A 13521-nucleotide genomic window follows, 5' to 3' on the forward strand; every position below is an offset into this window, starting at 1 on the left:
GTGCAGGAGTCGGAAGGTGTCCGATCGGGGTATTTCGGTATTCCATCAGAACGTAGTGGAGGCTTTTTCCTTCTTGACGTGCTTTACCAGTAGGTTCTTTAGTGTCTGTATGGATCGTTCTGCCATTCCGTTCGACCTGGGATAGTGTGGGCTGCTTGTAATATGCGTGAGGAGGGCCGTTGTCCGAAATAAGCCGTTGTGGAGCGCCGTACCGTGCAAAGTGAGGCTCTAAAAATCCTATAATTGCTTCAGTATCAGTGTTGCGCAGCTCTTTGGCCTCAATGAACTTGGAAAAGTAATCCACCAAGAGTACCAGTTTCTGGTTGTGAACCTGGAAACGATCTGCGCCGACAGTCTCCCATGGTAGTTCCGGAACTTTGTGTGGGTGGATAGGTATCGCTGGATTCGCCGGGTCTCTAGTCCTGCAGACTTCACAAGTCTTGATGAACTGAGTGATATCTGCTGTCATCTTCGGCCAAAAAACATGCGTCCGAGCTTTTGATAGGCACGCGTTTACCCCTTGGTGAACTGAATGTAACTGCTTCATTACTTCGGTTCGCAATGTGATTGGTACCACAAGACGATCTCCTCGGTAGATTAGGCCTCCGGCTTCGTGGATCTCATCCTGGTAGGCCCAATAAGGGATAACAGCCGGTGGTAGCTTGTTCTGCGAACTAAGCCATACCTGATAAATGTACGTGCTGACTGCCTGGAGAGCTGAATCTTGGCGAGTGGCTTCTTGAAAAGCTCGTTCTTTCTCCTCCGACAGTGCCGTTAGGGAATAGAGTGTCGCACGAGGTCCTTCCATCTCGGTAGTGTCCAGACTTGTCTGAGGGAGCGCTGCTCGAGAGAGGGTATCAGCGATCTTAAGGTTTTTTCCAGGGACGTATGTAAGTGTAAAATGATATCGCATCAGCCTCAAAACCATTCGCTGTAACCTGGGGGAAAGAAGATGCAAGGGTTTATGTACAATTGCTGTGAGTGGCTTGTGATTTGTCTCTTTATTGACGTGGGTTCCGGAAATGTAGTTCTTGAATCGTTCACAAGCGAAGAGGACGCCCCCTAGTTCTTTTTCGATCTGCGAGTATCTCTGCTGTGTCTGGGTCAGTCTCGTTGATGCATATTCTACCGGTTTGCCATCCTGTATGAGAGCTGCCCCAATTCCGATTGCACTCGCATCGACGGTGATCATACATGGGCGCAGAGGTTGGCATATCGCCAAGACTGGCGCAGTAGATATTAGAGTTTTTAAGGAGTCGTAGACGTTCTGCACGTTTGAATCCCAGTGAAAAACAGCATTCATCTTAAGAAGGGCCCGCAATGGAGCAGCCTATTCAGAGTATGCTGGAAGGAATCGCATTATATAGTTCACCATACCTAGAAAACGCATTAAGGCCTGAGCATCAGTAGGTGGAGGCAGATCGACTATGGCTTTTATTCTTTCCGGATCAACTGAAACTTTATCTGGTGTAATAATGTGGCCCAGATATTTTATCCGCTGTACGGCGAGTTGAATCTTGCTCGAGCTGAAAGTTAAGCCATTTTCGCGAGCAGTCTGTAAAACCTGAGTTAATAGATCATTATGTGCTTGAATACCAGTCGCAGCAAGTAAGAAATCGTCAGTAGCAATATGGGTGTTCTTGAATTTTTCCAACGGGAAAAGTAGTGACATTACCTGTTGGAACACTTCCGAAGCGGTACATATGCCATAAGGTAGGCGCAGGAACCGAAACGTACCGAATGGGGTTGCGAATGTGCAGAGGAATGAACTTTCCTCTGTCAGTTCGATTTGCCAAAAAGCGTTCTTGGCGTCTAAAACGGTAAAGATAGTGCGACCGCTCAGCTTAGAAAAAATATCTTGAGCTGTCGGTGATGGGAAGTGCTGACGGAGAATGGCATGATTAAGCTTTCTTGGATCCAAGCAAAGACGTAGGCTTCCATCGGATTTAGGCTCTACAACAAGAGGATGGACCCATTGTGTTGGGGTATGTACAGGCGTTAAAATACCATTCTTAAGCATTCGTTGCAGCTCTTCATAAAAGGGTTGTTGTAAGGCATGCGGAAGTTTATGGGCAACAGATATGAAAGGAACAGCATCTGGTTTTAGTTTGATGTGGTACCTAATTGGCAATTTTCCAATTCGATCAAAAATGTCCGGGAACTGATTAATGATACGTATGGGATCGGGCTCCGGGCGGACTTCATTTAAGGCAGCCATATTCGTGGCTAGTGATCGAGGTTGGCGTACTCTGAGGTTCAGACTCAAAGTCTCTGTAGCGTTGGCGCCCAGTATAGCTGTGGTGCAAGCAGGTGTTATGTAGAAAGTCAGCTGTCGCTTACCTGCAAACGATGCGCAAAAAAACGTAGACATGCCCGTAATTGGCACGATGTGCCCAGTGTAGGCCACGATGCGTCGAAGGGGGGGTAGTATGGGAGGTTTCACTGGTAAGTCATCGTATATATGCTGTGGGAGAATGTTCACCTGGGATCCAGTGTCGAGCTTGAAGAGAATTGAAGTTTCATTAAGATTTATATATTCATACCACTCATCATTGTTGCCCGTAGGGTCGGAAATGTTGGAGTCACATGTAACCGTCAAGGTGTGAAGGTGAAAATCCGAATCATACATGTAGGTATTTGGAGGATTGAAAAAGAAACTTTGTGGTATGTTTTCCGTTGGCAGTGATCCGCTAGATCCAGGAGAGTAAGTTTCCGGGTAGTGTTCGTAATAGGGTAAGTATGCTGCGTGACTATCTTGAGATGGTTGTAAAGAGTAAGCCGTTGGAGGCTCATCCATATGTATTTGGTCGTTGCTGGCACTTGAGGTAATAAGGGCTTGAAGGGTGTTTGAGCGGCAAGAGGCTGCCCAATGACCTCTCCGGTGGCAATTGTGGCAGGTGGACTCTGCTGCAGGACATCGACCCTGGCGGTAATGGAGAAGACCGCAGTTAGAACATGGAGTTTGTGTTGAAAGTGGGCGATAGGCTGTGTTAAACTGCTGTGGAAACGACAGGTGACGTGGAGGTAGAGATCGTTGCGGTGCTCGCTGGTGACGCTGACCTTGAAGTCGAAGTGGATACCTCATTACTGTGGATCGCAGTTGGGTTCGGGAGTTAGGACAGCGGCATTGAAGGCTAGGTTGTCTTTGGTGGTACAAGGCATCGATATTTGCCGAAGGAGGAACTATGGAAGTCTCATTGCGGTGTAGTGCAGCATGGGCAGTAGAAGTTTCGTCAGCCTGGCAAATGGCTATTGCCTGAAGCAAAGTAAGGTTTTGGCGGGTGAAGAGGTTTCTTCGTAGCTCCGCCTTATAGACGCCTGCAAGGATCTGATATCGTACAAGAGAGTCATGAACGTCGTCAAATTCACAGTTTCGGGCCTGGGATCGGAGGTCAGTCAAGAACTCGTCAAACGGCTGATGTTTCTGCTTGGTATGGAAGAAGGTGTAGCGATGGGAGTCTGGATTATGATACGGTGCATAATAACTGTCAAATGCTGCATAAATGGCATCAAGCGTAGGCTCATCTTGACCTTGTGCTATAGGTATAACTAAATCATCGTATATTTTGCGCCCAGCTGCACCCAAGGTATATAGGAATACGGCTTTTTGAGTACTTGCAGTTTCGGTTGATAACTTCGTGGTGACAGAAAAAATCTTGAAATTTTCCTTGTACGCGGTCCAGGCTGCGGCAGGATTGATACTGGACGGATCGAAATGCTCCGGACTCCGGAAGGCTGATGGCAATGCCATGGCAAAAGTTATATAGAGAAAAAAAATAACGAATAAACTTTAGCTATCCTACTTCTGACACCAAGTTGTAAGTTTGGTTCTAGTTAGTCAATATGGATAAAGAAGATCTGAAAAGGCTTTATTACATTCTGCATGCGTTCTCTTTGTTACAAGGGTTTATATACGGTGTGAGATCCGGAAATACAAATAGATAAGAACCCGCGTAAAAGGCGTGAAGTGCCATCTATTATAACAACGAGGGAGAGATTAATGGCATTAACGTCATTTGTATACGTTTAATGCTTTATCGTTTCAAATTAAATTAATTCTGGGAGCTCCCCATAATTGACCTAAATATCAATGACGCTAGCTAACCCTAAAACGCGCCGTTTTCGAAATCATGACCGGCATAGGGTAGTATTCTATTTGAATTTTAGAAAAATTGACGCGGGAGAGGTTAATGAAATTAACGTCATTTGTATACCTTTAAATGCTTTATCGTTTCAAATTAATTTTATTCTGGGAGCTCCATAATTGACCGAAATATCAATGACGTTAGCTAACCGTAAAACGCGCCGTTTTAGAAATCATGACCGGCATAGGGTAGTATTCTATTTGAATTTTAGAAAAATTTCGCATCTGTGGATGGTGTAGGAGAAGCATATCACCTCTGTGGATGGTGTAGGAGAAGCATATCGCCTCTGTGGATGGTGTATAGGAGAAGTATATCGCCTCTGTGGATGGTGTATAAGAGAAGCATATCGCATCTGTGGATGGTGTAGGAGAAGCATATCGCCTCTGTGGATGGTGTAGGAGAAGCATATCGGTCTTTTAGCTAAGAAAGATATATCCCGTTCTAATAACATTCGCGATTTTAACTACTACCCATATATTTAAAAGGTTCCGTCGTTATAGTCGAAAACTAGTGATTTCTCGGTGCTTTCGCGAAGAAACCGTCATTTTCTCGTGACAGTTTGACAAAGAACTCGTTTCCGTTTTCGGGGGTCGTAAAGCGGAAACGAGAGATCGTTGTCAAACTTTCACGCGAAGGAGACTGTTTCCACGCGAAAGCACCGAGAAAAAACTGAAACCAGTGAAATTGATCAAAATTATTTCATTTGTATATTTTCTATTTCTGAAATTCCGATTGAAAGTTTGCGCGAAATTTCGAAATATCGTTACTAGTTTTGTTAATTTGGCCTGATAAATTTTCAGATAAGCATCTAGCGTATAGGCAAATAGCTGGTCCGCAGTTGTATAAAAAATATTGACAGGATAGGTTAATGTTCGACGCCGTTATCCACGTGGCTGGCGTCAGTTTGAAATGTTTGAAATAACGAACCAATTGATCTACCTCATTTCGATGTTTTCCTTTATAAGGACTTCTTTCTTCGTCGATGAAGTCGTCGTATTCGCAATAAGAGTCGTAAACTGTAATTTTGAACACGTCTTTTTTGATCAATTTCACGATTGCCAGAAAGAAATGATTTTTTTAACCATAATAGGAATAAAGGTTACTTCTCTGGTCTTAAATCTGTTAATTTTCTTTAAAAAATATTTCAAATAAAAGTTTAACTGATATTCTGAAAGTCGGTTTAAATCGTCTATAAATTTTGCCATGATAGTGTAAAAATTTGTTTTTAAATATTGACTCTTTGAAAAGCGCGCTCTAAGAGTTTGAAAATAACCGTTTACCATAAATACGGTAAAGCATTTCTGAGATGCGATTTTTTCTAATTGTTTTTTGCCTAAGCGGAATTGTTTTTTCCCACTAGTTTCGTCGTCGGTGTCGTCAGAGTCAGAATCTATATCCATATGTTCCGCGTTGTCAACCACCACCAGCGTAGACGAATTACATCCGGATTCGGAAATCTCCTCTCTGATTCGCAAATTTTCGTTTCAGTTATTTCTGAATCAGGAAAGTCATCTACCAGGGCCTTTCGGGTAATTCCTTTCCGGATTCAAAAATTTTCTCTGATTCGGAAATTTCCTCCACCGTAAACAAAGTTTTCTTTAGAATTGTTTTTTTTTGAAGGAGTTGTTAAACTATTATCATTTACCCTTTTAGAACCCTTTCTCGCACCCCTTTCTAAAATTTCGCCCAATGGTTTTCCCGGCTTACTTTGATATCCCCTTAAATTCTTCCCGACGATGTCCGATTCCCCCCTTTCGTGTTGCGGCGTATGCTTAAATTTTTCCTCTAATTGTTCGAATGGTCTCTTTCTGTTTTGATTTGGAATTACTTTCCTAGAGAGTTTAACATATTCTAAATATAAATTATGGTTAAATTCATTTAATTTTGAAACAAGCGCGTCTACGCGTAACCGATTGTAACACAGTGCCTGACTTTTTAAAACTTTGTTGTAGCCCTCGATGTGCGCCTGGGTGGTTGCTTCCTGGTCTATGTAATTAACTTGCCCTTTTATAAAATCATTTCGAGGATTGTATGACGACGGAACCTCATCTGTCTGAAAGTGTCTACTTAAATCCCCCGTTAAAACCCTGCTCCATAAAACAAAAGTAGGAAAATAATTTTTTTGCATATATTCAAAAAATCTAATACCATAACTAGGATTATCGACCGTATCATTAGCTGTCACGTGTTTCTGTATGTCAGCGCGTACCTTTTCTACAATTTTGTCGCACATAACTTTAAAAATTTTGTTACTTCCTCCCCGCAACCAAAACTCCTCTTCGTTTTTCGGATAACGCGGCTTAGCGGTGTCACCAGCTTCAGCTAAAACCTCTTCAGATACTACAATTAAATCGCTGTCTACGTAATCGGCTATCAAAAGATCATTACGCGGAACTTGGGATCCAATTTCGTCAAATAATACGTTAACTAAAACCGACATGATTTTCGCAAGATGTTCTTCGTAAAACGCGTTTCGTTTTTCTGATAGTAATAAAACAGCTAAACTATACAACCTGTCTTTAAATTCAGCTAAAGTTGCGCTATTAAGTAGCGCACTAAAAAGGTAAAGTCCGAAGGAACGTTTGTCGCCTTCACGCTGACATCCTTCATCATGTGACATGTACCACAATATATTATGGTTTTGTTTAAATCCTCGCCGGTTGCCACCCCCTTTAATATCCTATTAGCCCTTAGCAAATACTCGCTAAGATTTTCCCTGTTAAATGCCTTTAGTACAGAATTAATTAAAACTAAACATCTATCACACGAAATTACCCCGGGGGTTTTCATGTTATTAGGCGCGCAATTTTGAGCTTTCATAAAAGTCGCGAGAAAGTTGGAGATTGTGATTTCGTGTTGGTCGTTAGTCACGAGTTCGGCGAGTGGAATTGGTGTGGAAGTTGTTTTTACTAAGACGGGGTGTCGCATTACGAGGACGTAATACATAAAAGCCTTACCGTCTAATTTACGCGCTACAGACCCAGTAGCGTCGATAAAGAAAATATCCCTTTTACAGTGCTCCTTAAAAGTGTCAACCAGGGGCGTAGGAACCGGGAGGGGCAGGGGGGGGGGCAATGCCCCTCCCTAGAATTTGGCTGGGAGGGGCAACTAATGTTATTGCCCCCTCCAACCTTTAAGTCAGTTGAAATCTTCAAAAGTCTAAAATTATCATTTTAAAAGCATATACAGTTTATAGAACCTCAACTGTGTTTAAATTTCAGTCTTTTCCCGCCCATTTACATAGTGGTAACATGCATTCGGAGAAGCTACACTCCATTAGAAATTAAAAACCATTCTAAAGACCCCTGTTCGTTTATCTTTGCCCCCTCCAACTTCTAGAACGTTCCTACGCCCCTGGTGTTAACCGATTCTTTTTTCCACAAATAAATTACGCAACAAGACTTGATCGCAATGTGCTGAACGTATCGCTTAAGGATTGGATCGTCGGTCATTTTACTCAAGCTGGAAATGACATCTTTGTCCAAACGCAATTCGCGCAACGCTTCGTACCTTGCCTGTTTTAACACGTTGGGGTTAACTACGCTTTTCCTTAAATAACCCATTGAAAAATCTTTATCCGTACAGTTTCCATTGTAATTTTTGTTTAGGTCTTAAAGCTAAATTATTCGAAAACTCTTTCTTAACTAACCGTCTTCTTTCGCCACGGAGTTGAGGAGAGCCAATTGTCCCGGCTTCGTGATGAGGTTTCCCTTCGTGCACAATTTTACCCCGTAAATCATTAAAAATCTCAATTCTACATTTCATGTTACACGTGTTAAGCCTACAGTACAAGTTGCATGAAAAAATTAAATGCGCGGGTGAATTTTTGTGGAAGTGTTTGTATAATACGCTCCAATGACAAATAGGACTGTAGTGCTCGAGAATATCGTCTATCTCTCTTTTATAAACCTCCGAATTGGACAATATTTCCCACGCCCCCTCGGATATTTGAAAATTCACAACTTGTGGTCGGACCGCGTTTAACTCGCTTTCGCTATATTCGTCGCGCCCCAGGACGAGTTTATAAGTTTCGGGTGAAAGTGGAGAAGTGAAAGAGCTGTAAGAATTGGGATTTGGCGTAGAAGATAATACACGCGAACAATCTTCTCCTTCGGGGTCATAACTTAAATCACGCAAACTATTTTCCCCTTCTTGAAGCGAAGTTAAACCACCCAAATTAACTACCCCTACTGGATTTGAAATTAAACCAACTAAATTATCTTCGCTTTCTGGATTTGAAGTTAAATCAAGCAAATTAATTACCCCTTTTTTATCTGAAGCTAAACCATCCAAATTGACTGCCCCTTCTGGCTTTGAAGTTAAACCACCCATATTAACTGTCAGTTCGGTATTTGAAGGTAACCACCCAAATTGACTTCCCCTTCTGGCTTTGAAGTTAAACTTCCCAAATTAACTGTCAGTTCGGTATTTGAAGCTAAATTATCCTAATTATTTCTCCCCTCTTGAAGCGGCCTAGTAAAGTTATCGCTGTGTATTTTACGGCGTCATCGTAGCAACCCCAATTTGAGGAATCTAGTTTTACGTACGCTTTATAATGGCTACTCGTAGATTCGTCACCGGCGTGAACTACGCAACTTTTCAAATTGTACTTCAAACCATAGAATTTTAAAATTCCTGGTAATTCGCACTCCTCTTTCGTATGTTCCCCCCTGTCGTTTCTCCTCTGTAAACTAAATATCAATAAGGGGTTTTTGGGAGGGGTGGACACACGGTGTCTCGTTACGCGTCTGCAATTGGGACAAGAACGATTTTCTCCTACTTCTAACCGATCCGAGTAATCGATAATTGATTTTAAATTAGGATTAATTTTGTAAATTGCCTCAAAAGATAAAAATTGTTTATTGTCGCATACGTGGCAACAATGGATTGCCTCGAGATTATCGATACTAAAGAGTGGCCAAAATTTTGAAATTATTAAATCGAAGAACTCGACTGGGTCTTCAGTTCTACCTGACATTAATTTGTTTTCCGATACACTTTGAATATAATCTAAAAAAACCTTCACTTCGGAGGATGAAACGGGACTTTCGGAACTACAATTAATCGCGTCAACGCATTGATTTAATTCATTTAGAATACTTGAACTATTGGAAAAAGCTGTAGTTTCTATTAAGCATTGAAATAGGGATGAAAACCAACAATTTTGATAGGCGTTCTCAACACTTCGTCGCCTGACGTTTTTAACGCATAAGGGGCATTTTAAATTTTTATCACTTTTAACTCGAGAAAGGGTATTTGGAAATACACATCTAAAATGAAACCAGTCTTCACATTGACAACATTGAAAATATCGCGTCCCATCATTCGGTTGCTTGCAAATGCAGTACAACTTTTTTGATTTAACTAAGGGAGAATAATTAAAGTTAGGATCGATTTTAGGTTTTCGAACGCGGCCAGTTTTCCTAGTAAGTAATTCGTTGTCAAAAAGTGGGTTTTGATAATTAGCAGTTGATAGACAAACAACCCCCTCGTTCCCTTCTGCTCTATTTTGAACTGCATCCTCATACGTCGAACTGTCAACTAAATTAAAGGGATCCATCACTGAAGTTGGGGGTCGAATTAGGTCTACTTTTTTGTGGGGGAAGATGGGGGAAGAAGGGGGGTAGCACGCGAGAGTTTACAATTTTTTGTGCGAAATTTGGTCCAGTGTGGCGCCATCTATGGGAAAAACGAAAGATTTTCTATATATAGTTTTTTAAAAACCAAGAAACAACGCCGGATATTTACACGTGTTCCATTCGATTATTACTTCGAAGTTGTTTTAAGAATTATGGAAGATATAAGTTGTACCTGCTCAACAAATTGTTTGAGTGGGCGTAAGTGCTCGTGTAGGGCACAAAATACCGTATGTAATGCAAACTGCAGATGTGGAAATAATTACGAGTGTTTGAATGGAAAAGATACTTTGGCCATAGAATCCAGGAAACCCAAACGGGCCGAAATTGCCATTGAAAACTCTAAAGGTAAAAACTAATATTAGTTAGTACTAGAAGACAATTTATTTACACATTATATTATTTGTAGTGCTACCGCATGAGCGAGATATTTTTATGAAAACTGACTTGAAGATCACAAAGCAGAAAAATGTAGGTGTTACAGCTAATTAAAAATCAATGTTGTGCAATTATTTAGTAAATATGTTTTAGCAAACCAAACCAGGAAAGAAATCGGCAGGTGCTGCGACCAATACGAAAGCTGGTCAAAGACGTAAATTCAAAAATATGGAGCCTGTATGTATTTTTGCCAAACTAATTAATATTCAGTACTCCGAAACTAAATAAGATTTTCATTACAAACGCAGTCACAACAAGCCGACAGAACTGATGTCTCGATAGAAAAATTTACGTTGAATGAAATAGAAGTTATAGAGCTGGTATGTCATTTTAGTGCACTAATTATTATTCAGTACTCTTTAAAATACATTAAATTTCATTTTTTACACAGCGAACACAAGCAGATAATATTGATTTTTCAATAGAAAAACTCTCAGTAAAAGAAATGAGGCTCATTTTAACAAAAATACAGGTTGAAAACCCACATATTTCACTGGAAACTTATCTACAAACTGAAAATGATGTATACGACGGTGAAGGTGACAAATTAGTAGATACGATCCTGGAGCCGATGGAAGAACAGTATGAACTTATTTTACAAGAAATGTCTGAAAATCAAAATGAAAATCATGTTTGTGATGAACCTCCAAATTTCTCCAAGGATCCTTCTAATGGTGGGCACCCTAACTGGTGTAAATGTGATCACTGTGTTGAAATGGACACACCATTAGAAAGGAAATGCTGTTCCAGGCGAAGGAACATTGGATGCATCACAAATTATAGAAATTTTCACAATTTAATTTTGGACCGTGAAGTATTAGAAATTCAAATGGAGATGAGAGTAAATTTGGTCCACTTGGATGACAATGATGGAGATTACAATAAACGTTACCGTTTCTCAGCTTATCGCCAATATGTGTTTTGGCAATGGGGTAAGCTGGGAAATGGTAACCGCAGAGTAATACCATCATGCGTTGTTCATAGGATTAGAACAACATACCCAAGCCCAAACAACAGATATGTTGGTTTTAAAGAAGTTTTCTGAAATGAAAAATTTTAACAGTATTTTTTTATAACTTTGACAGAAGCTTTTGAGCCATGGCCCAGTCTCAGCTAGTTAAACAATTTTAAATAAATTTTTTAGCTACAGTTTGAGAAGGACCATGTCCCAAAAGCATCAGTCAAAATTGTAAATAAATAACACGATGATAAACACTTAGAAGAACTGTCTCTTTTAATAAAAAAGAAGTTAAACATTCCATAAATTTTTCTCAACTTGAAAATAAAAGCCTTTTGTGATTAGTGTTATCTGAATTTTACTTATTTATTTTTCAGCTTGTGGATTTTCAAAAGGTAAATGCAATCTTTCACCAAATTTTGCATATTTTTCTCTTGCTATTAGCAGTTCCTTTCTTTCCGGGAAAGGGGTCTTTGCAATGTTTTTTCTTTTAGTCGTTATAGAGGGATTCTCTGGAAACATTTCCTCTAGACTCCGAACTATTTCTCCTGATAAAGTCAGGTCTAACAATTCTTTTGCATAGTTGTGTGTTTTTGGAGTTTTAACAGGAACAATTGTCCACTTGTTGGTGACCTTTGAACTTTTGCATTTCATCCTAAAATAATTATTATATAATACACATTATGTCAACCTAAGAGAACTGAAAATCTTATGGTATTGTGCTTAAACAATTTTGTCTACGATTGAAACCTCAAGCGACAGGCTTTGGAAACTTCGAAAAGAGAAGATTTTCTCAATGGTGTAGTCGAGCCAGAGCTCCCCCCCCCCCCGGTGCTTTTTTCAAGGGCAGGGCCTCTTTTTTCCAACTAGTTAGGGCACGCCTTGCTTCTATTTCGTAAATCACCTTTTATCCATCTAATTAATTTTCACGTTTACTACTTTATTATGATACCAAATCATACCATAACAATTTCAATTCGTAACCTGGGTACAGCCAACTTCCATCATGCTAATCATCGAAGGTGGACGTACATTTAGAGTGGCTGGTACAGCCAACTTAGATCACGCGCGAAATCGAAGTTGGCTGTACATTTAAAATGGCTGTACAGCCAACTTCGATCACGCGCGAAATCGAAGTTGGCTGTATCCAGGTAGCGCCCTGGTTCTTTTTTTTTAGGACTACACCACTGATGATGTTAATTTTCCATAAAGTGACAGCCATTTAGAGGATTGGATTTATACCTCTATGGTTTCACGAATGATAATACTTTGTGCTAAGATCATATTTAATTCGGAAACATAATAATCACATAGAAAATGGTACAGGGGAATTTAGGGTGCAAGCTCAGTATCGAGTGAGGAAAGAGAACGAGGTAGCTGACCTGGATGGGAAGCTAACTAGTGCCTTGTGAGTTAGGTGATGTGCTCTACAGGCTCTAGGGTTTGAATATGAATTATACGTGGGTGTAACAATTTCAAAAAGGATTGGAATGAAAGATAGAATGCGAAATGCTAATCACTTCCTTTCAAAACCTTTTTAAAGTCGTAGCACGATAAATCTGAATTTATGCATCGTATAAATTAATTGAGTATTATTTAATGACTGTATAAATGACTAATGCTATGGAAAATGAACAGAGCCACTGAGAAAATCCTTTCCTCTCAAAGCTTCCTAAACAGACCATTAGAGGTCTCAATCGCAGGCAAGATACTTAAATAATTGTTTTTAGTATTCTTCTACCTTAGTTCACCATTTTTGTTCTTTTTCACAGGTCTGTGAACACTACTATTAAAATCCAAAACTGCTAGTATATTTCTAGCAATGTATCCTTTCCAGCTACAAATAAAATTACAATTGTATAAGAGATAATTAATTAATATTAAATCATTTAAATCTTACGGGTAATTGATTCTTTTTGGACAATATTTCAACAGCAGACTATGGTATGATTCCAGAGAACCAGTATGTCTAAAAGGATTAAAAAAATATACTTTAATAATAACTTTTACCATGATAAGGATGAAGGAAATATCGGTTGGCACAAATTAAATGTGTCCTGAACCTGCATCCTAGACGGGGTCAAAACCAAAGAAAAAAAACCTGAAATTTTTGTAATATCCAAAATCTTTCAAGAAAGATTTGTCACAAATAATTATTTGCAATTTTTAAAGGCTGTACTCTTACGAGACAGCCAAGGCTTAGTTCGCCCTTCTATTTCAATTTTATCATGCTGGCAAGATCCTAATGGCCATTCGTGAATATCTTGGATGTGGTGTAAATGTGAGAGCCACAAAATCTAAAAGAATAATCGTGTTTTTAGGTACAAATCAAAGTTAGAAATTG

General features: G+C 39.9%; 2 protein-coding genes across 2 annotated transcripts; both read right to left on the minus strand.

Annotated features, from left to right (window-relative positions):
- Window positions 1-1330: 1330 nt before the first annotated feature.
- Window positions 1331-3751, minus strand: LOC149954446 (uncharacterized). The gene has a single exon (XM_090169904.1). The coding sequence runs from the start codon at window positions 3749-3751 to the stop codon at window positions 1331-1333; it is 2421 nt and encodes an 806-aa protein (XP_090026030.1).
- Window positions 3752-11513: 7762 nt separating this feature from the next.
- LOC149954447 (uncharacterized) lies at window positions 11514-13190 on the minus strand. Its single transcript, XM_090170343.1, has 3 exons — window positions 13078-13190; window positions 12919-13014; window positions 11514-11832 (listed from the first exon to the last, which is right to left on the minus strand). Exons 1-3 carry the CDS (start codon window positions 13188-13190, stop codon window positions 11544-11546), a joined length of 498 nt encoding a protein of 165 aa, XP_090026469.1. The 3' UTR covers window positions 11514-11543.
- Between the last annotated feature and the right edge of the window lie 331 nt (window positions 13191-13521).

This window comes from Leiobunum rupestre, chromosome 3, assembly GCF_980474605.1.
Source record: "Leiobunum rupestre chromosome 3, qqLeiRupe1.1.hap1, whole genome shotgun sequence".
NCBI lineage: Eukaryota > Metazoa > Arthropoda > Arachnida > Opiliones > Sclerosomatidae > Leiobunum > Leiobunum rupestre.